General features: G+C 38.8%; 1 protein-coding gene and 1 non-coding gene across 2 annotated transcripts in view; both read left to right on the forward strand.

Moving 5' to 3' along the window:
- LOC131049973 (ABC transporter B family member 20) overlaps positions 1-22,942 on the forward strand; it is a 96,895-nt gene that overhangs the window by 12,928 nt on the left and 61,025 nt on the right. Inside the window, exons 3-5 of the mRNA XM_057984090.2 lie at positions 10,063-10,117; positions 10,354-10,529; positions 10,646-10,846. Coding sequence (XP_057840073.2) covers positions 10,063-10,117; positions 10,354-10,529; positions 10,646-10,846 — 432 coding nt within the window. The remainder of the gene's footprint in view (positions 1-10,062; positions 10,118-10,353; positions 10,530-10,645; positions 10,847-22,942) is intronic.
- TRNAT-AGU (transfer RNA threonine (anticodon AGU)) lies at positions 15,420-15,490 on the forward strand. The gene has a single exon. It is a non-coding gene; the product is annotated as a tRNA-Thr (tRNA).

Consider the following 22,942-nt stretch of genomic DNA (forward strand, 5'->3'; position numbering starts at 1 on the left):
ACAAACTTTTGTGCTCAAAATGGCATCAAGCATCGATTCACCACACCCTATAGCCCTCAGCAAAATGTTGTTGTTGAGTGGAGGGACCGAACCATAACAAAGATAGCTTGGTGTATGATTGAAAACAAGAATGTGCCTAAGAAATTTTGGGCTGAAGTAGTCTACACTACAGTATACCTTCTAAATTGGTCTCCCACATAATCTGGGAGAAACCAAAAATCTAAGGCCTAAGAAAGTTGGATTCTAAGAGTTAGAAGTTGATGCTTACAAGCTACAGTGACAATCTAAGGCCTATCGGCTGATTGATGTGGACATTGACTATCTCACATTCGATAGAGATGTGGTTTTCGATGAAGATAGTGGGCTGTTTCAGCTCACTTCTTCCATCTAGCAACCTGAAGATCAACCTCTGCAGGAAATTGATATAGGTGTTAGGCTTCCACTAGCTTCACTTGAAGGAAGGGATTTTAATTATTTTGAACCTGAAGTTGTGGAATCACCAAGGCATGATATTGTACCGCCAGAGTTCCCTTAGGATAACCTAGATCAACGTCCAAATGAGTTTATTCTAGGCAGCCCAAGTCATGTTTCTACACCTGATTTGGAAGAAGATGGTTTTGCTCTCCATCCTAAGTGGTGGGAAAAGCTTATTGGCGATGTGCGTGATGATGAGCTTGTTGAGGGTAGATCTTCTAGAGCCAAGATCAAGAAGAAGAACATAGTCAACTTTGCTCTTATGGTGAATATTCAGTGTGTTTTTGAGCCCCATACTTATTCAGAGGCAAAAGGATCACCTGAATGGGAAAAGGCCATGGAAGTTGAATATCATAGTCTTCAGAACAATAACACTTGGGTTTTGTCAGATCTTCCACCTGGAAAGAAACCCATTGGCTGCAAATGGGTCTATAAAGTGAAGTAAAAAGCCGATGGAACACTTGATATATACAAAGCTTGGTTGGTGGCTAAAATCTTCTCACAGAAAGGAGTTGACTATGAGGAAACCTTTCCTTCCACAACAAAGACGAGCACCATCCGACGAGTTCTAGCCATAGCAGCTCAGTCTGGCTGGAAAGTCCATCAGATGGATGTAAAGAGTGCCTTCCTCAATGGTGGTTTGGAGGAAGAGGTTTATATGACCCTTCCTCAAGGTTTCAAGGTTGCAGGCAAAGAGCACTAGATATGTAGACTGGTAAAGGCTCTTTATGGTCTAAAACAAGCCCCCAAGGCATGGTACATTAAAATTGATCAATACTTGGTTGAATAGGGATTTTAGAGAAGTCCTTTAGATCCCAATTTGTATGTCAAGTGTGCTGGTAATGACACCGCTTTTTCTTGTCATCTATGTTGATGATATCATCAATACTAGTAGTGGAGAACACTTGCTTGAGCAAATCAAACTGAAGTTGTGTTAGGTGTTTGATATGACAGATTTGGGACTTTCGTATTATTGTCTCGGTGTAGAGGTTTGGTAGACAGGTGGCAACATTTTCATCTCTCAATCAAAGTATGCCAGGAGTTTACTGGAGAAGTTCAGGATGCAAGATTGCAATCCTTTATCTACACCTATGGAGAAAGAGCTGAAACTATCAGCCAAATTAGATTCACCTGTGGAGAATGGTCAGCATTCAGGCAACTAGTTGGCAGCCTTATCTACCTTATGACCACTAGAGCCGATCGCAGTCATGCTGTGAGCTACATATCTCGTTTCATGACAACCCCTAAAGCAAAACATTGGGTTGCAGATCATGTACTGAGATATGTGAAAGGGACACTTGACTTTGGCATTCTATATAGCAGAAGCAAAGATCCTCGACTGATTGGTTTTATAGACTCAGTTTGGGCAGGTTCTGTTGATGACAGGAAGTCTACTTCTAGGCATGTCTTCAGTCTTGGCACAGATGCAGTCACATGGACCAAAAATAAGAAGCACGTAGTAGCTTTGTCTTTGATAGAAGAAGAGTATGCATGTGAGTCAGTTTGGCTTCAGTGGATGCTTTTTGACATGAAAATGTCTCAAAAGTAGGGCCTTCACCCTTGAATTGTGACAATCAGGGGTTGCTAAAACTTGCCAAAAATCTATCTTCTGCTAGTGAACCAAACATGTGGAGCTTAATTGTCATTTCATTCATCAGCTTGTTGAAGATGGAACTGTGGTCTTGTAGTATGTTCCTACTGTGGACTAGACTGCAAACATTCTCACCAAGTCTCTGAGCTCGGATAAGTTTGTAAAATTTAGGGGGAAACTTGGTGTAGTTGATAGAATGACCATTAAGGGAGGGTATTAGAGTAATATTAGTGTATTTCTTATTTAATGGTCACTTAATGTACTTTAGTTAATTTAGCTAGTTTCTATTTTTGCATTTTGTTCATGATTGTTTCGTTTAGAAACATAGTCTTTGTAATTCCTTTAAATGGAGCGTTCTTCTCCATTGTAAATACATCAATCAATTACCATTTCAAATACAAACACAGAGTAGTTAGGACCTAGTTTCAAAAGTATAGAAAGAGCTAATTGATCATCTTTTTTCACTATTGCACATTCTTTCAATTGCAAACTTAGTGATTTGAACTTGGTGAAGAAGTCCTCTAGGGTGTCAAAGGAATTGGGACTCAAACTAATGAGTTCATTCTCCAACTCATGACCTCTCATTTTCATTTACCTTCCCAAAGAGTTTTTCTAATGCAAGCCAAACATCATTGGATGTTTTTGAGGCTTTAACATGAAAGAGGAGGTTGGGAGATATATTAAGATAGAAAAATCAAAAGGCTTGATCACATTTGTTAAACCATTTTTTTTTAGCTTCATCAGTTGTAGGCTCTTTTTCTGTGCCCATTGTTACCATATGGAACCCTTTATTTTTTAACACAAGTTGTGCTTTTGATTTCCAATTATAATAATTAATGGTTGTTAAAGGTGTGTGATGGATTTATTTGAATCCATGCTTGAAAAAATGAAAAAACTGAAGGAAATGTTTCGGAAGTGCACAAAACACAATATAGGAACATTCCCTTGATTCGGTTTGATATTCCCTCCCTTGAACTTGAAACTCTATAATTTTAGGGTACATTCCAATGCTGCTCATAGAACATTCAAAGACTTGTCAGATGTAAAAAAAAACATTCAAAGACTTGTCAGATGTAAAAAAAAACTATGATTGAAACAATTTGGTGCCCATCACAACATGCAACAACAAATAAACACACCAATCACAACATGCAACAACAAGCTGAAACAAATGAGTCGCAAAAAGGCATGCAGCCTTGGATCAAAGAAATTGTCCAAAAAGCATGTGGCCTTGGATGTTGGACTTGTGGATTGGGGTCAACTCATGACCTTTTCAAAAAAAGGTTCATGGTTAGCAAAAATCTCATGCCTCTTTCTGTTTGGGTGTACCCGTTTTTTGGGCTATCACATACAATATCAAAGACAACGTGACGACATGCACAATGAGATTTCAATGACTATTTGGATTGGCTTGGAATAACAATTGTCTTACCCTCAAATAGTAGTTGAATGGCTTGCAACAAGTCATTAATATATACACACCTTTTTTACCTTTTGATTTGCTGTTTTACCTGCTGCACTCTATGAATAGTGCCACACTCATTCAACATGGATGCATCCAACATGGGTTGGTCTCACCTTTGTTTGTTCATGGATTCGTGCCTACGAACAAGGTTTTGTGCCTTGCAATAGAGAATTAGGTGCCTTTCAAATAGGATTTTGGGCCTCATGCCCTCTCAATGAATCCGTTTGTGGCTTTTAAACACAAGATTCTACCCTTCCCAGAACAAATATCCCCTTTTAGACAACGAATCACACCCTTCTAGATTACAAGTAACCAAGTAACCAAGTGCCCTTCAATTGTCTCATGACCTCACAATTGCAGTTTACAAGTAACCAACGTAGATCTATAGCATCATTTGCCTCCCAATTGGGTTTTAACACTGGAAAATTGATGCTGTTCTCCCTTGCATGGTCTTCAACATTTGTAGACTGGCTGCGAAAAAGCCTTGATACACAACAAAATTGATCGGGCTTGAAATAAGGCTTGAATCGCCCTCTTCCCTATAGATCAGCTTTGATAGGTCTTCTACATGAGATGCACCACGACCTCTCTACCCCACTTGGAATGCTAGTTGATGGAATCACTAGTATGGCTTGCTTGAAGTGCGGCCATCTCATATTGTAATATTCTTACAAACAGTTAATAATTTGGTTCGACCTTCTATCATGCCCTTACAAATGAATACAATAGATCCCAACTTATCTAGACTCCTTTAATATAAAACCTGGGCGCTAGAGATTAATAAGAGCCGACCCTAAGCTGGGGTTTTCCTTCAAGATGTCATCCCTTATATTGAAGAGAAAATTAATCTATTTTGGCCGGCCCCCTTCATTGCAATATAGAGAACATGTATTTGGTCGACTCGACCAACTTTTTTTAATTTGTCTTTTTGGCTAGGTATATATGAAGGTGAAATTTGCATCTTATGGAATTGTTGATGTGTATTTTGTACACTATCAAACACATAATAAAATACCCAAGGGTACCTTATCCTCTCTTGAGTAAAGCCTCTGATTGCTGAAGATATCGTAGAAAAGGATCAATCAGGATGACTCCAAGGTTCTTCGTTGTAGGATCTCTACGTGTGGATAAGCTCTTTGTGGTATGATGTGATTTTGCTGGAATCACAAGGGGACTTACATTTGATGGTTGAACGTTTGATCTGCTTTGAATATTGCTGGAACACAGGCTCTTACTAGCTTTGATTTAAAAAAAAGGAAAAAATATGAGGGCGAGGAAAGGATCTAATCCTAATACTAAGAATGTAGGAGCAATGAATGATCTTTGATGAAATTCTAACTAAGTCTTGTTTTGATATCGCTGGACCATCTCCACAAGGTTAGTGCGATCTTCGAAGGAAAGCTTTATGATGTTCAAATCATCACTGCAGGCATAGACACCATCAGGTTGATGCATATCAATGAAGAAGCGATAATTGAAGTTGAGCTTAAGCTGAACGATTCCAGTTGACTACGCAAGGCAAGTCTGCAATCAACAAACTGCTAGTAGTATGGATATACGAATTTCACCATCAATCAAGCACATTTCTTCCACTCATCTAATAACACGAAATCAAATATGAGAAGTATAGAGACCATGCAAATTGTCGAATCGACCCATAAATTTCACCATTTCTTCAATGAAGTTACAAGTCTTTTACAACAACATCTTGGCAACAATCTTTGCCTTCTCTCTCTACTCTACTCTAATTGCTATTCTATCAACTAGCTAGCTACTCTCTATTCACTAACTCCTTTCTAACTCTCTAACTTACTATCTATTGCAAAATGAAGAGTCGGGGTTTATATAGTGCCCATAATACAATTCGATGGCTGAGATCAATTTGAGATCAATGGCCAAGATTCAATAATGAAAACCCTAATTAGGGTTTGTTACAACCATTACATAACATTTAATGCTTGACCAATGATAAAATTGTATCAATTGGACACATGTCTTCTCTGGAAAATTCAACCAAAGGATAGCTGGGGTAGGTACATCGAAGTTTGTGCCACCTTCCATGAGTTAGGTACATTGAATCTGGACATGCTGAGGTGGACCACATTGACTGGAGAAGTGATGACTAGGATGCTACCTGGTCTGACACTTGTAACTTGGTAGATATTCAACTTGATGTTGTTGAGAAGCTAGCTTTAATTAACTCTTCTGGAATTATCTGCTTCTTCAATGAACCCTTGTTCTGACTTCTCATGTCCTTGATTTGCAGGATGATGATGTACCTCGCCTTGGAATGCTAGATTGGAAGAGGTCGCCCTTGATGACGTTAGTCCAAAGAAGGGCCTCCTTGTCAATGCTAGACTGAAGAAGGTTGCCCTTGTCCTTGCTTGATCGTCTTGGAGGAGACTGTCCTTGATCTGGCTTGATTTTCCAACTCCGGGATCTCCATTTGATGCCTACACAAAATATTAAAGTTAGTCTTTTGAGCATCAAACCTCAAAGCATGAAATTTAAGACCTTTCAAAGGTAAAACTTAAGATATTAATTTGAAAAAAGTCATGATAAATCAAGAACTACACATTTTCAAATCAATCATGAATGGAATTTGGATTTTCAAGACTTAGATTTTACAAAATTGCAATGGGATCACAGTAAGTCTTGAATAAAAACTTCAAAAATGATAAGTCTTGAATAAGAACTTCAAAAATGATTCTTCATACCTCCTCTTTTGAGTTTTAAACTCTAAGAAATGATGTAAAAAAATATAGATTTCGCTAGGCAAAGTGTAGATCACAGCCTTCTCTTGAACAAATTGCGCCTCCTTTAGCTTGGAAAAGAATAAACTCCACTAGCCTCTTCAAAAATCTGGAAATTCGCCTTCAAATGTCTTCAAAAATCTGGAAATTATCCTCCAAACTAGCAAGAAATACGCCTCTCCAATAGCCTTCAAGATGAATTTCGCCCTCCTCAAATTGCTCTTCAAGTTCGCATGAGAGATAATGCAAGAATGATTTGAATTATGAAAAAAAACATCCAATATATAGAGCGCTCACCCCTTTGCCTCCAAGGCCGACTTGCCAACAAAAGGCTAAGAAAATAAATAAAATTGCAAAAAGGAGATGCCGACTTGATAAAATAATAAGAATAAGCCCTCAAGCGCTCCATTTTTAATTTTTAATTTCACAAAAATTAATTTTAAATGCGTTTATAATAGAAATTCGATTTTTTGAGGCCCAAAATTAATTTATTAAATGCCAATTTAATTAATTTTTTCAAATATTCCAAAGCTAGCAATTTGGCATCTAATGCGATTTGGAGGATATTAACGCCCAAATATGGTAAAAAATAATGAATGCCATTAACTTCGCTCTGGTCCCTTGGAGAGGGACAGGAGCACTTTTCTCAATCTAGGCCTTGCATTCCTCATTTTCACGTTCAAAACTTCATCTAGGCATTTAAAATGGCATTTTTGATTGGAGTCTTGCGTTTAATTCACTTGATCTTTAGAAGGAACGTGTCTTAGGACATTTTCGCCCTGGTCCCTCAGTGAGGGACAGGAGCACTTTTTCACTTTTGTCCTTAATCCTTCACCTTTCATTTGTCGATTCTCGTTGTGGAGTAAGCAATGATCTCTTTTGTCCACTCTATGCATGCTTAACTTGTTTTTGCAAGGTAAAATAGGCTCTCCCAAGATTTTCGCCCTGGTCCTCCAGTGAAGGACAGGAGCACTTTTTGTATTTTAGGCTAGAATTCTCAAATTTTGAAGTCAAATCTTTGTTCACCATGCTTTAGAAGATCCTTCCTATCTCGCACAACCTTGCCTTAGCATAATTTCGGAGGGAAATTGTTGATTTCATAAAAATCGCCCTGGTCCTTCAGTGAGGGACAGGAGCACTTTTTGTCACTTGGGTTGATTTACTCCTTTGTGGACCACTTAAATTATATTCAATGGATAAATCATGCTTCCCTTGACCTCTTCAAATCGTAAAATTGTCTTGATCTTGCAAAGGTAGTGCAAATTTGAAATTCAAGCTCCAGTCCTTCAGTGAGGGACAGGAGCACTTTTTGCCTTCTAAGCCAAATTGTCTCACTTTTCACCTCGAAATTCCTTTGCTAGGGAAGATTTCATCTTACTTCATGCTATGAATAAAAGTTAATGTCCAAGAAAGGTCTAAATTTGTGTATATAAAGAAAATCGCTCTGGTCCTTCAGTGAGGGACAGGAGCGCTTTTGACCTTCTAGGTGAAAACTTCATCATTTCTTTGTTTTTAATCAAGTCAGGATGCTTTATCATGTTCATTTCGTCCTCCACCATGCCTTTGATGTCTCAATTTGACCAAACAAGGTTAGGAATGACTCCAACAAGCCTTTTCACCCTGGTCCCTTGGTGAGGGACAGGAGTGCTTTTCGCTCTGGATCCTCAGTGAAGGACAGGGGCGCTTTTTGACTTTTTGAACTCTCTATCAGGATAATTTTTATGGAATATAACATTTAAGTATAACTTATACTTTAAGTTATATTCCATATATACTTTCAGGATGTTTGAGAGTGGTTTCAGACCTCCAGGAGTTATATTGCAAAATCTAATTTTTTGAGGTTTTTCAGTTTCCAGACTTAGTCAAATTTCAGGATCAGGACATTCCAGACTTAGCCAAATTTCAGGATCAGGACATCACAGACTTAGCCAAATTTCAGGATCAGGACATCACTCAAGCAGGACCTGCTATCCAGGTGATCCCCTTGGCGACACTCAAAATGCAAAGGCTAACAGACAAAACCCTAAAAGACCTAGAAAACAAACCCTAGAAAGCAAAAAGCAGGGGTCCCCATTTGCAATGGGGCGATGTGTGAAAATGTCACAACAGGAATCAATTTAGGCCATGCAAAATTGCGGTCTGCAAACCTTCCATAATTGGGACAAATCCTAGCTAGCATGCTCCCGCCTAGGTAATAATCTAAATCCTCTCTTAATTAACAATAAAGGGCAGCAGCCTATGGTTAACAATAGTGCACTTGTAAGCAAGCTTAGTTCTACATTTACAGCTCAAAGTTGGAAAAATAGTGGCATTTTTGGGGATACAGTCCTTGTCAAAAGGAATTTTGACCTTTTCTACTCTTAAGATTGTCCAATTATTGGTGACATATTTGTAATATCTTTTGGGAAATTTTTTAAATAATTGAACTACACCTTGAAACCCACCCAATGGGGAAGATAAGCAATCTATTTTACCGTTAGTGCCAAAAATAGATTGCCTCAAGAAAGTAAAATTGATTTTTTTGCCTTTGCAAGCCTATTTTGACCTTGGGATCATAGAAGCTAGTGTTAAGTTGTTGGTGTTTTCAAGTTTGTATGTCACTGGCAGACATTTTTCAGTGATTGCAGTTTGAATTATTAGTTTTTTTTGGCAGGGGGATCAATTGTCAAAAAAGTTAAGGTATGTGTTTGACTGTGCATTTTTGGAGTTACGATGTTATCTATTTCTTAATTAGATACAAGATTTAATATAAAATAATTGCATTTGTTGAAAATTTGTAAAATTTTCAGAAAACCCTTGTGTGACAGAAAACCTACCAAGACCCATAGTTTCAAAATGTAGGACAAGCTTCAATCATGGGCTACGAGTCATGGTATAGTGCCTTGTGATATAAATTACAAATGTCTTACATTCTTGATGCCCTCAAATTCGATCCTTTCAGTTCTAGGTGTTGATATTCACAATGTGAATGACTACTCTCTTAGATGACTCCAATGGTGATTTTGGGTAAATTCTTTGATGAAGAGATTGTTGAGCTGCTGCTCATGGAGTAGCTAGGACTTTCCATTTGCTGCTGGAGTGGTCTACCACTGAGCTACAGGCCCCTTTGTTGCTAGTCCATCATTGGTTTGGGTGTGGCTTATTTTCAACACCCCCCAAAGGCCACATTGCATGTGGTTGGTGTTCTCAGTGTACCCTGGTTCTGATACCATGTTGAGTTACTGGTGATGAGCTAGGGCTCAAACCTAGGACCACTGAGCTACTGCTATCTTTGTGGCCAGTCCATTGTTGGTACAAGTGTGGCTTATTTCCAACAGAGATCCATGCATTTTTTGCTCTTATAATTTAGAAAGGTTGACAGAAAATGATTTAGTCTCTACACATTTACTAGACTGGACATCTGAAGATGAAGTGGTCCTTTTTGCTTAGCTGGCATGTCTGCTGGCCTCTAGGTGGATGATGATGATGATTTCTTTCTATTATTAGGATTAATCAATAGTTTACTCTGCCAAATTGGATGGAAGTATTCTATACTGGACAGGAATGTAGTAGCGGTACTCTTGCCATTTTATGCTCTGGAAGTGCTTTATTTGTAAATGATGTATCAAATTCAATTTATGTTTTAACTCTGAAGGGATAAACATTATATTTCTATTGTTGTTTTATTTGCTTGCATTGGAAATGGTAATCAGAGTTGGGATTTTAAAACATCATTCATAAGTGTACCTGTGTTCAGAAACTTCCAACATTCACTTATAGAATACCTGATTTCTGTGCAGCATGCTCTGTATATTGTTTATATAGCTGCAGGCGTATTTGTTGTTGGGTGGATTGGTAAGCTTTCTTTTGCCCCCTCATTAATACATCATTGGTTGGATTTGGATCTTTGCCTTATTTTTTTAAAAATATTTGAAAGCTCCAGTTTTGTTTTAATCCAATAGCATCTGGTGATTAAATTTCGTTTATATCACGCTTTAAAGTTGTATCTGGCTTGAGGTCTTTGCTGTTAGTTTCTGGGTTACTTCTCATTTTGCAGATGCATCCCATTCTAACCTGATTTATGAAAACAGAGGTATCCTGCTGGATTCTAACTGCAGAGAGACAGACAGCTGTCATTAGAGCCAAGTATGTTCAAGTATTGTTAAATCAGGACATGAGTTTTTTTGATACTTATGGAAATAATGGAGACATTGTAAGCCAAGTGTTAGGGGATGTGCTTCTAATTCAATCTGCACTTAGTGAGAAGGTATATTTTCTTTTTTGGTTCTTCAATTACTATAATCTCTGAAGACATATATGTTGTGTAATTTTTTGCTAGTATTCAACTAGCACTTGAGTTTAAGCAAAATGAAATTGTAACAGGTTGGCAATTATGTCCATAACATGGCAACATTTTTTGGAGGCCTTGCTGTGGGATTTATAAATAGCTGGCAGATAGCTCTTTTGACATTAGCTACTGGTCCATTCATTGTGGCCGCTGGTGGAATATCAAATATTTTTCTCCATAGACTTGCTGAAAATATTCAAGATGCATATGCAGAAGCAGCCAGTATTGCAGAGCAGGTTAAATTTCTCTGCAGCATTTTGTTATGTAGTTTGTCTAGATGCATACATTTTGAAAAAAAGAGACAACTTCCTGTATATTTGTTCACAAAGATATACAGCAAATTTTATCACAGCCTCTGGTTTTGTACATTATTGGTTACTTTGAAAGGGTACTGTGTACTACATTTTACTATTATTTTACAGTAAGCTCCTCTTATGTATTCACACTCATTTTATGTTCAAATGACCACATATATATGAACAACTTTGATTTTGTTTGTGCCATTTGTTTTTTTTATTAGGAAAAGAATCATACTGAACATATTCAACAGTAAAAATGGGTGGCAAGCCTCTAGCAGATAATTATATGTTTCTCTTTATGTTGGTTTTTATAGAGATCATGGTATAAATGCAAAATTTGCTAAGTCCTTAGCGATAGAAAAATCCATCTAATTACCTATCTCAAGTGTTGACTTGGTGGTCAGCACCTCCTTGGGGACTTTTGACATGGCTTAACCGCCTCCCATGGGTCGGCTTAAATCTGGTGTTTGTATCGGCTGTTGATAGTTCGAGCTTTTGGCGCAATGGCAAACAATTCCAACAATTGTTATCAGAGCCTTGGGGACTCATGACATGGCTTAACTGCCTCCCGTGGGTCAGGTTAAATCTAGTGTTTGTATCAGGCATTGATAGTTCGAGCTTTTGGCATAAAGGCAAACGATTCCAACGTCAAGTTCTCAACAACAAGCTCAACATTGATTCTAATGTAACCTTCAATGAAAACATTTTTTTTGCTATTCAAATCCAGATTGGTGATAACATTTATGCAAATCACAAGGTTTACTTGCTTGTGCCACATTGTGATAACATAGCCTTGTACAAAATTTCACTTTGTGCACCTTTCACAAAGATTCTACTCTTGTACCAACCAAAACAATTTGAGCATGACAGGTCAAGGAGTAGAAACAAAGCCGACTACAGGCTATTGCAAATGGTCTGCGAAATAGGAATAGATCACTAGCGATCTTAGGAGTCAGGTCCCTTCATAGGATATTGTATATATATTGATTGTAAATCATATTTGGAAGATATCGATATACAGAGAAGCTTTTTATATGTATGAAAGCAAAGACTAAGACCTGCATTTTGATATGAAGTTATACTATAATAGAAGAAGATGATGGTTCTATACTTATGTGTTGTGATGAATGAATGCTTCTTTTGTTGATGATAAAGTATGGATTGTCCACTCTTTTAAGTCACTACTGCAAAAGCTTAATTCTCTTACTGTGTCCTCTAGGGTATAAATTGATGGATTGCCCAATCTTTTAAGTCACTACTGCAAATGATTAATTCTCTTACCGTGTCCTCTAGGGTATAAACGGATGGATTGTCCACTCTTTTAAGTCACTACCACAAATGCTTAATTCTCTTACTATGTCCTCTAGGGTATAAAATGACTACATAAGATACTTTGGGTAACAAATTTGTGGAATTGTACCCCCCCATTTTTTTTGCTAACATTAGTTCCTTTGCCGTGAATAGAGCATTAAAGAAACTATAAAGCATAAGGACGAAGGAAAAGTGGTAGAAAATTGATTATGCTAGACTGTAAGGGCCACCTTTGTGAGAGGGGTTTGTTAATTAGGGGATGGTAAATGGAAAGGGGGAGGGATCTAAAAGGACCTCTGAAAAGATTCGACTATTTAGATTCGAAGAGACCATGGACTATATGAAGACCTAAAGAATATCGAAGATGGATAAAGGAGATAGCAAAACCACAAGGGAAACCAGAGAATTGATTGAAGAAGCAATGGGCAAGAATAACGATGAAAGAAAAATGAGGCAAACTCAAGAAAGGAAGGAAAGAAACTGCAAGAGGGCGAAAGAGATAGAAAAGAAAGAAAAAGAACGAGTCGACAAAATGGCGGAAGAAAATTCAAAAGGTAGAAGGAAGCATGCCAAAGAAGGTGCAGTGTTGAGTGTGCTAACGTGGGTGCAGCCAAAGAAATAAAAGGAAAAAGAAAAGAATAAAAAACCACGAACATTTTGAAATAGAAAAGTAAAGATGCAGTGGAAATTAATCTTAATCTTGAGGAAGTACTAGCTGAATATAAATCAGTGCTACTTACCAATGAAATGTCATCTTTGGAAATGAAACGGTATGATGAACAAACATCAACCCTGGACCAAGAGCCATCCCCTATGCCAATTACATTGAAGACAAATACAAGTGAAGAATAATCGGAGGAAAGCACAAACAAAACATAATTGTGGACAACTTACATTGTGAATTGGGATAATCAAGGAAGTGATACTCAGACCGTCGACTAGGGAAATCAAGGAAGTAATATCTAGACTAATTCTAGAAGTCGATGAAGGAATACCTCCAAAGAAGAAGACAAAATGAGCAAGATGAGGAAGACGCCCATCTTGAAAAGGATACAAATGACGCTGCAAAACATATTTTCCTATTGGAATCCATATGGTAGAGCAGAAATGAGAACCATGACAGCACAAAATTGTTCGATGTCATTGGTTCCATAAGGAATGAACCATTAAAATGGTACCTCAAAACACCATTAAAATGGAACCGCAAAACATATCCACATAATGATAAGCAACGAGACGAGGTGCAGAAGGCATTTTTGGAAAATTTTGATGGCACATAATTCCCTATAGGAGTAAGCAAACTAAGGGAATCATCATAGCCGGAGGACGAACAATTATAAAATTTGACAGAAGACTCAAAAGAGGTAATGAGGAGGTTGGAAGAAACCCTAAATGACAAATAGAAGATGGAATGGTTCCTTTGTGTGGTAACATTGGAGTTGACGATGACTTTGATGGCAAAACTTAGAATTAGTAATGCTAGCCTATCAGATAGAGAACCAATCATGGCGTAAGGTAGAAAATGAAAGAGAAAATACAAGAGTCGAACAGTTAAAAATGGATATTGAATAGCTGCGATTAAGATAGGAACTCATGAAACAAGAATTGGGACCACATAGACCAAACATATGGTGCTCTTATTGCAACAAAGAGGGTCATATGCAAAACGAATGCCCTAAGGAAATTGGGGAGATAAAGGCAAACACACTAAAGGTAGGCCTCCTCTACATGGTTACCTTACCAAATTCACTATATTGCGGTATTTGCAGAGAATGAGATTGCCCATCTCAGAGGTTCCGGGTAAAAGAACTAAATTATGATAGAGGGACTGGCGGAAACCAAACTATATGCATAGGATAATGGATACAAAATACCACCATGGCAAGAGAACCATTGGAATGCCTCCTCTACATGGTTACCTTACCAAATTCACTATATTGTGGTATTTGCAGAGAATGAGATTGCCCATCTCAGAGGTTCCGGGTAAAAGAACTAAATTATGATAGAGGGACTGGCGGAAACCAAACTATATGCATAGGATAATGGATACAAAATACCACCATGGCAAGAGAACCATTGGAATGCAAATGCCATACAAATCTGGAACCCTAGAATAATGATGGCTGATTTTGGGGAGGAAGAGGTTGAGGCTGAGGAAGAGGAAGGTGAGCAAATGCTACTTGTTTCAATTACAACGAAACAAGCTATTACACAATTAAGTGTTGGGGAGAGAAAAGGAAACGGGTGGTTTTTGTGATTAGGAAGACCAATGACCTCTTTAATTGCAACAAGGCACACCAACATTACAAAAGTACAACATCTCAAACCCAAAATGATGATCCACAAAGCTTGAATGCAAATAGGGGAGCAAGGCTCCTTTGCTAAATGCCAAAGACTCTTTAGGAGGAACAAGGAGATGCCACAGAGTTGGGAAAGATGAAAATTATACTTCAAAAGAGAGCAAAACAAAAGAAGAAGAATACCACATCAAATTTAAACAAAAGGGAAAGAATAGCGAAACAATGGTAACTGGGCAAGGGACTTATATCAAAAAGCAGCCGGTGGTACCAACTGAAGAGGAAGCTCAGAAGAGGAAGAAAAGTTCTGCCCCACCAAGCAACAACATGTTAAAATTATGGAGCAGACTTAGAGGATGGTGGAGCAGGAATAGAACAAATAGAGGGAATAAAATAACTATTTTTTAGAACAAGAGGTAAGAGTCCTAAAATAGATGGCACAAATGGCAAGACAACATGACTTGTTGGTGAAATTGAAACAGATTAGCAAATATTGCAACAAGAAATCCGCTTTGCAAATCAGAATAGTATGTAGGCATTGGAAGCCCAGACAAATCATGATTGACCTCTGGATTCATCACAAAATGATTGCTAAAGCTATGGTCGATTTAGGGGCAGATATGAATTTGATCCCAAAAAGGATATGGGAATACTTGGGGAAACCAAACACTTGAGCCAACATCCTACAACATCAGTTTGGCAGATGGAACCAACATGAAAACACTGCGTCCTTGGAAACATTTAGAAGTTAATGTCAAGGGGGTAAAACATGACTTTGAGGTGGTGACAACCATAGAGACAAAAGGAGACCCCAAGGTGGTAAAAATAGGAGACTATTGGGATGAAAAGTGTTGGTGTTGGAAATAAGCCACACTCAGACTGACGATGAACTGGTCTAAGAAGGGCCAGTAGCTCAGTGGTAGAGCACTCCAGCAGTGATGGAAGGTCCTAGGTTCGAGTCCTAGTTGGTCCATGTCTCAACATGGTATCAGAGGCTGGTCCAAGCTAGGAGCCCCAAGCACACGAGAGGTGTGGCGTAAGGGGGGGTGTTGGTGTTGGAAATAAGCCACACTCGGACCGACAATGGATTGGTCCAAGAAGGGCCAGTAGCTCAGTGGTAGAGCACTCCAGCAGTGATGGAAGGTCCTAGGTTCGAGTCCTAGGTCATAGCTCAGGTAGTGGAGGCCCTCTTAGAGTTCCAAGATCTCTTTCCTATAATGTTTCAAATGTGAAAGGAATTAAGGAGGAAGTAGGGGTCATGAAAATCCAACTGAAGGAAGGAACTAAACTAGTTTGACACTAAACCCAAATAGGAAAAAGAATGTTAATAACTTAATAAAGAATTGGATTAGATGTTAGCTCCTAGAATCAACAAACTAGTGAAAGATGTTGAATGGGTAAGTCCCATGGTGATCCATAATAAGAAGACTAGAGAGATAAGGATTTGTGTAGATTTCAAGGAACTAAATAAAGCTTGCTTACATGACCCATTCCCTCTCCATTTATAGAAGAAATTTTGGAATTACTAGTAGGAAGAGAGATATATTCATTCATTTATGGCTTCTTCGGATATTACCAGGTCAAGATAAGGGAAGAAGACCAACCAAAAACCACTTTTGCGACAGAATGGGGGTCCTTATATCAATATAGTGATGCCATTTGGATTTAAGAATGTCCATGCGGTATTCAATAGGATAATGATCAACACATATAAGGATTTCATACATGATTTTTTGCAAGTCTACTTGGATGACTAGACGATCTATGAATTAGTCAAAGATCATATATATGTATTCCACATGATGCTGAATAGATGTAGAAGTATGCAAATATCATTGAATTTGAAGAAATGTATGTTTGTGTGGTACCCTTTGACACTCTGTTAGGCCACATTATATGCAAAGAGGGATTAATGGTAAACCTTATGAAGGTTTCTTGGATACTGAACTTACCACTGCCTAAGAACGCTCTAGAAGTTAAGACATTTTTGGGATATACTAGATACCAGAAAAAGTTAATAAGGGGATATGCCAGTATTACTGGGCCACTAGAACTCCTAAAGAAGAAGAATGTGTGGAGTATTGCTTGGAATGAAGAGGCTCAGAAAGAATTTGACACTTTAAAATAGAAGATTTCTGAAGCACCAATTCTTACATTTTCGGATTGGAATATTCCTTTTCATGTTCTTGTAGATGCTTTAGGTATCATCGTAGGAGCAGTGTTGGCCCGACCCAAAGGGAACAAAGACCATCGTATTGCCTTTGCCAATAGAGAATTGATTGCTGCAGAAAAAAATTACACTACAACTGAAAGGGAGGCATTGGCTATGGTCTATGTGCTTTAGAAATACAAACATTATTTGCTCTCCACAACATTTACATTCTTTATTTGTCATGAAGCACTAGTTATGCATGGCCGCATATGTAGATGGTTAATATTATTCCAAGAATTTGATATCAAGATTATGGTGAAACCGGGGAAAAACAATCAAGGGCATTTTACCTATCCTAAATTGAAACATGACAAGATCTAGAAGCTCAAGGCAAAGACGTCCTTGGCGCACATCTATTCCAGATCAACGTGGTACCAGAGGAACTACAGGACATTGCTATACTACTTTCTATCAAAGAATTTTTTAAAGATATCTCACCTCATGACAAACAATCGTTAGTGCGGAGGGCTGCGACATATACATTGGTTAAAGGAGAATTGCACCATCTAGGGAGGGATGATATCTTGAGATCGGTAGTGTAAAAACATGAAAGACATTCAATTCTCAAAGAAACACATGAAGGAATAGCAGGGAAACATAATTGCGAAGAAATCACTCCAATAAGAGTATAACTTGCAGGATTATGGTGGTCAAGTCTACATAAAGATGCTAAGGAGTATACAAAAGGAGGTGACATTTGTCAATGGGTGGGGAAACCTACCGCAAGGGATGAGATGCCTTTGAGACCGGTACAAGCACATAATCCATTTGATAAATGGGCCATAGACTTCATTGGACCTATTGATCGACCAACAAAGCATTTTAAGGCAAGATTCATTATAACAGAGTAGAGTACTTGACAAAGTGGGCGGAGGTAGAATTTCACAAGGGATTGTACTGCAAAGACCGTCACAAGGTTCTTGTATGAGAATATTGTTACAAGATATGGATGTCCATTGAGTATAGTAAGTGATCAAGGCAAACACTTTGTTAACAAGATGATAAAAGAACTACTACAGAGCTTTATGGTAGCCCACAACAAGAGTTCTTCGTATCACCCACAAGCTAATGGAGCTAGTGGAGCATTTGGGATATAAAAATATCTACGATATTGTGGGCATACCGCACTTCATATTATAGAACAAGTAAGTTCCTTCCATTTCAGCTAGTCTATGGCATTGATGCTATAGTTCCTTTGAACTTCATAATCCCTAATATATGCACCACACTCACTTTGCGGTTAGAGGATGACCAATTTCTGGCACAACAGATAGAAGTTTTGGATAAAATGGATGAACACAGGCAAATTGCAATGTATAATCATCAACTTGAGCAATAGAGGTAAAAAGCATGGCATGACAAAAACTTAAGGTTGAAAATATTTAGAATAGGGGACTTGGTACTACTTTATAATAGCAAATTTGAAAAAAAGGGGTAACTGAAGGTTCGTTGGCTAGGGCCATACTACATACATGACATCATTGAATCCAGAGCGGTAAAGATGAGACAGTTGGATGGCAATCTCATAATAGGACATATTAACGACACACGTATCAAGCATTACTACTTTTTGGTGGCATAAAAGCAAATCCTACAAAATCAAATCTTGTATATTATGTACCATAGTTCGAAAACCCGAAAACCAAAAAATTTAGAAACCCAAAAAGAAAAACATAAACTTTTAGGAATAAATGACAAGGAAAGCCCACATAATGGGAAGAACATTAAATGCACTACCTACTCACTCTCCTATCTAACACCTCACACTTCACTCATTCACTCACTTGACTTTTGTGCATTTTGCATTCCAAGGTCCATAGGCTATGTCCAAAACCCAGTCCTTCACCCTTTTTGCAAATTGTTCCGCTCAAAATCAATGGCCACCCCCACTGTGGTAAGTGGTTTTGAGAAACCCCGATGAAAGTACCAAAAGTATCCCTACAAAACCCTAGCAACTAATACAGAGGGCACATTCTCCCATATACCCCACCATGTAGTATACCTAGATGATGTCTGCAAGTACATTTACGAGCAGATAGTAGAAATTGACCACACCTGGTTTGAAGAACTCTGTCGAAACTCCTTAAGGATTATGGGACTGCATACAAGGATGAGTACCAAGAGATTGGCAAAAAGAAGCTCGATGTATGTAAAGACTATCCAGACTAATATGATGATGAACATGAATGGATGAAAATTGCTTTGAGCTGGGTTCATAACGAATCCATCTATCTAGATAAACCCCACAAGATAACAAAGGAGGCTATTCATGCAGTGACAGGGCTCAGTATGGTGGGCAGCATTCCAACAAAGAAGGCTATTAAAAATGAAGTGTAAGAGTTAAGTGGTGCAAACTTGACGACCAAAGCATGAATGTGAGGGCAATTGTTGGAGTCCGGTATGCCACCATGGGAATCACCTACAAAATCAATTATGCTAACCGGAAAGATTCAGCAATAGCTACCACATTTCACACAACATATCAAATACTGGTAGAAGGGAAGCACTATGATCTCTGCAAGGTCATGAGGGAGCAACTAGTGGAGAACATCAAAAAAATCAAGGGCTCAAAATACCATTTTTGGTATGGTACTTTGTGCATTTGTTTGATATTTTTTTTTCTCAATAAATTACCAAATTTCAAGGGCAAGATATCTCAAAGAGACTAGGCAGTTGTAGTGCAAATCAAATGCCATATGCAGCAATTCCTAGGCAATTCCTCCTATAAAGCTGCATATTGGGGGTTTTGCAAAACATTCTAGGAACAAATGCAAAATAGAAGGATTCCTTAGGAATGCACCACTTGATACACAACCACAATAACATTCATGGTGGACAAGGATTACACCTACATGGAGGATGTAGGGCCTTGCATAGTTTGGGTATCATGACTACCCTATGAGATCACCATGCAATAAGTAGATGCATATGCTACCACCCTCCTCAGGAAGCCCAAAGATCCCAAGGCAGAGCGGTTTGACATCTCAAGGAGGTGTGCAATAGAATCAAGAAATAGTCACACGAAAGGTTGGAGAAGAACAAAGATAAGATGCACGAATAATGGAGAATTTCAGGAGGAGGGTTTGCCCAGTTCTTTGCAATGATAGTACAGTGAGAGCCTACCACCATCAGAGGATCAGGGAGGCTCCACATTGCATCACTAGGGAAGTTCAAAGGTGCTACCTCCTTAGCGTAGACAATGTCCACATTGCAGAAAGGTAGAACACAAAAAACTTGGGGAGCCAGACCAAAGAAAATGGCTAAAAACCCACCAAAAATAATTGAGAAAGAGACAAAAGAAGTAGAAGATATAGATGTTGAAGACATTGGAGAAGAAGAGGCTGAACAACCTCCACAAAGGAGAAAAAGGAAATGATAGACCATGGAGGCCGCTTAGCAAGAAGAACAACAAGCTCAGAGCCCCCTCATGACCCCATAGATACTCTAGCGACTTACAATGCCATCTTACACCATGGGATGCTATTGTGACTTCTAAAATTGTATGTAGAGATGGATGTTGAGAGTAAAGACAAAACTATCCCCAATGCTTGGTGGAGTATGTCAATCATTCCAACAAAGCACTAGAGTGATGCACTAAAAGGAGTTTTTGGTAGAGATTTTGGCCGCAATAAGGGTGAAGAGGGTGAAGGCAATAGAAAGGGAAGAAGGAATAAGGGAAAAGTCAATCTCTAAAGTTAGCCCCAATATCACCGATGAGCAGAAGCAGACATTAGTCGAGGCGTAGGCCCAAGAGCTCTGCACAAAGCACAAAATTAACAAACTCATGGAGGAGGACCCGGAGAATTAAGATGAACTCCAAAAGGAGACAGTAGATGTAATTCAAAAGTTGTATGAGGAGATGCTCAAGACTAACGATGAAGAGGTAGAGGAGCCATTGCCACCGAGAACATTCCAATTGGAGAGGAAGATGACAAGGGCAAGGACACCACCTTCAGAGAAACATCCACTTCCATGGATACCATCTTTGCCATAAAGAATTTCTTGGCACAATACCAACATATCAAAATAGTACGATAATCAAAACTCCTACAAGTACCAATGGTCAGACAATAGGTGGACTTATCTAGCATTTCACCCTTTTAGAAGATTCAGTTAGGAGACATACTTCATGCCACTGCAAGAGATGAGTTATTGAGTGGACATGTACACAATGCGGACCAATTACAGGATGTGCTGGACACCCTCCAAAGTGCCTTTCCCCCACTTACCCCAGGATGCTGCACTTTACTTGCCCAACAACTCAAATAACTGGTGGATAATCTACAAGGAGATTTGGCCTTCAGCAAGGACAAAATAAGAAAAGAAGCCCAAGAGGAGATTTATACAATAGAAGACAAATGAATATCTTAAGAAGTGTGCTGCCACACAGACCAAATTAGAGGAGCAAATCAAGAACCTAAGTTTCAGTATCTCAAAGGTTGGGGTTATCTAGCAATTTTGTCTACAGTGTCCTACCACAACTAAGAAGCTGAGGGATGAAATGCAAAGGCTAGAAGACCGGATAGCACAAATAGCACAAACATACAACCCTCTACAAGATATAGATGGTGTGGTAAGAGCACAAGTGGATACTTTGCACAATCAGCTACAGCTCCACATCTAGAGGGAACAAGTCAAATAATAGATTACGTGGATGAGGGAGACCATCAACAGTCATATGGCCCGCCTATTAGGCATCATGGCGGAAGCAAAAGAGACAACCAAACAGATTTGGACCATTGGTAGGTTGATAGAAGCATAAACAACACTGTTTCAGATTCAAGGACAATACTCTGCGTTACAAGAAGTAGAATCACATTGGGAGAAATCAGTCAACCAACTAAAGGTGACTTATCAAGCCCTCCTCCCTAGCTAAGCATCATGTCTTGAGGACAAGACATCATTTTAAAAGGGGGGATGATGTTAGCAGGTCAAGGAGTAGAAATGGAGCCGACTACAGGCTACTACAAATGGTCTGCAGAATAGGAATAAATCACTAATCGACCTTAGGAGTCATGTCCCTTAATAGGATATTGCATACATATTGATTTTAATCATATATGAAAGATACCAATATAGAGAGATAAGAGATATATGTATGAAAGTAGACTAAGACCTGCATTTTGACAAGGGAGTAGGTCCTGGTTGAGACATTTGCATGTCTGCAAGCATCCTACGAAGCCAAATTGCCTCACATGCTGCCTTAATAGTTCCCCGATACTTTGCTTCGGTCGAGGAAAGAGCTATTGCCTGTTGCTTCTTGCTGGTCCATGTGACTGCACCTGTACCCAAGCTGAAAACATATCCAGAAGTTGACTTTCTGTCATGAACACAACCTGCCCAATCTGAGTCTATAAAACCAACCAGCCTAGGATCTTTGCTTCTGCTGTACAGAATGCCAAAATCATGAGTGCCCTTCACATATCTAAGCACACGCTTCACTGCAACCCAATGTTCAACTTTTGGGGCTGACATGAAGTGAGAAATATAGCTCACAGCATAACTGATGTCAGGTCTAGTGGCGGTGAGATAGATGAGGCTGCCCACTAGTTGCTTGAATGAAGACTCATCCACTATAGGTGAATCTGATTTGGCTGATAATTTGAGCCCTATCTCCATAGGTGTAGATGCAAGTTTACAATCTTGCATTTGAAACTTATCTAGTAGGCTCTTGGCATACTTTGACTGAGAAATGAATATGTGGCTATCAGTCTGCCAAACTTCTACACCGAGATAATAATGGAGAAGTCCCAAATCTGTCATATTTAAAAAATGCTGACACAAATTTTGTTTGACGTGCATGATTAGATGTGCTGCATTGCCAGTAATTATGAGATCATCAACATAGACTACTAGAAATAGAATATCATCACTAGTATGTTTGACATACAAATTGGGATCTGAAGGACTCCTCTGAAAGCCTTGATCAATCAAGTACTTATCAATTTTGATTTACCATGCACGAGGAGCCTGTTTGAGGCCATAGAGTTCTTTGACTAGTCTACATACCTGGTGTTCCTTACCGACAACCTTGAAACCTGGAGGCTGCATCATGTAGACTTCTTCCTGCAAATCACCATTGAGAAAGGCACTCTTGACGTCCATTTGATGGACTTTCCATCCAAGTTGAGCTGAGAGAGCGAGGACAAGTCTAATGGTACTCATCTTGGCTGTGGGAGCAAATGTCTCCTCATAGTCGATGCCATCCTTCTG

The sequence above is a fragment of the Cryptomeria japonica genome, chromosome 2, assembly GCF_030272615.1.
Source record: "Cryptomeria japonica chromosome 2, Sugi_1.0, whole genome shotgun sequence".
NCBI classification, from domain to species: domain Eukaryota; kingdom Viridiplantae; phylum Streptophyta; class Pinopsida; order Cupressales; family Cupressaceae; genus Cryptomeria; species Cryptomeria japonica.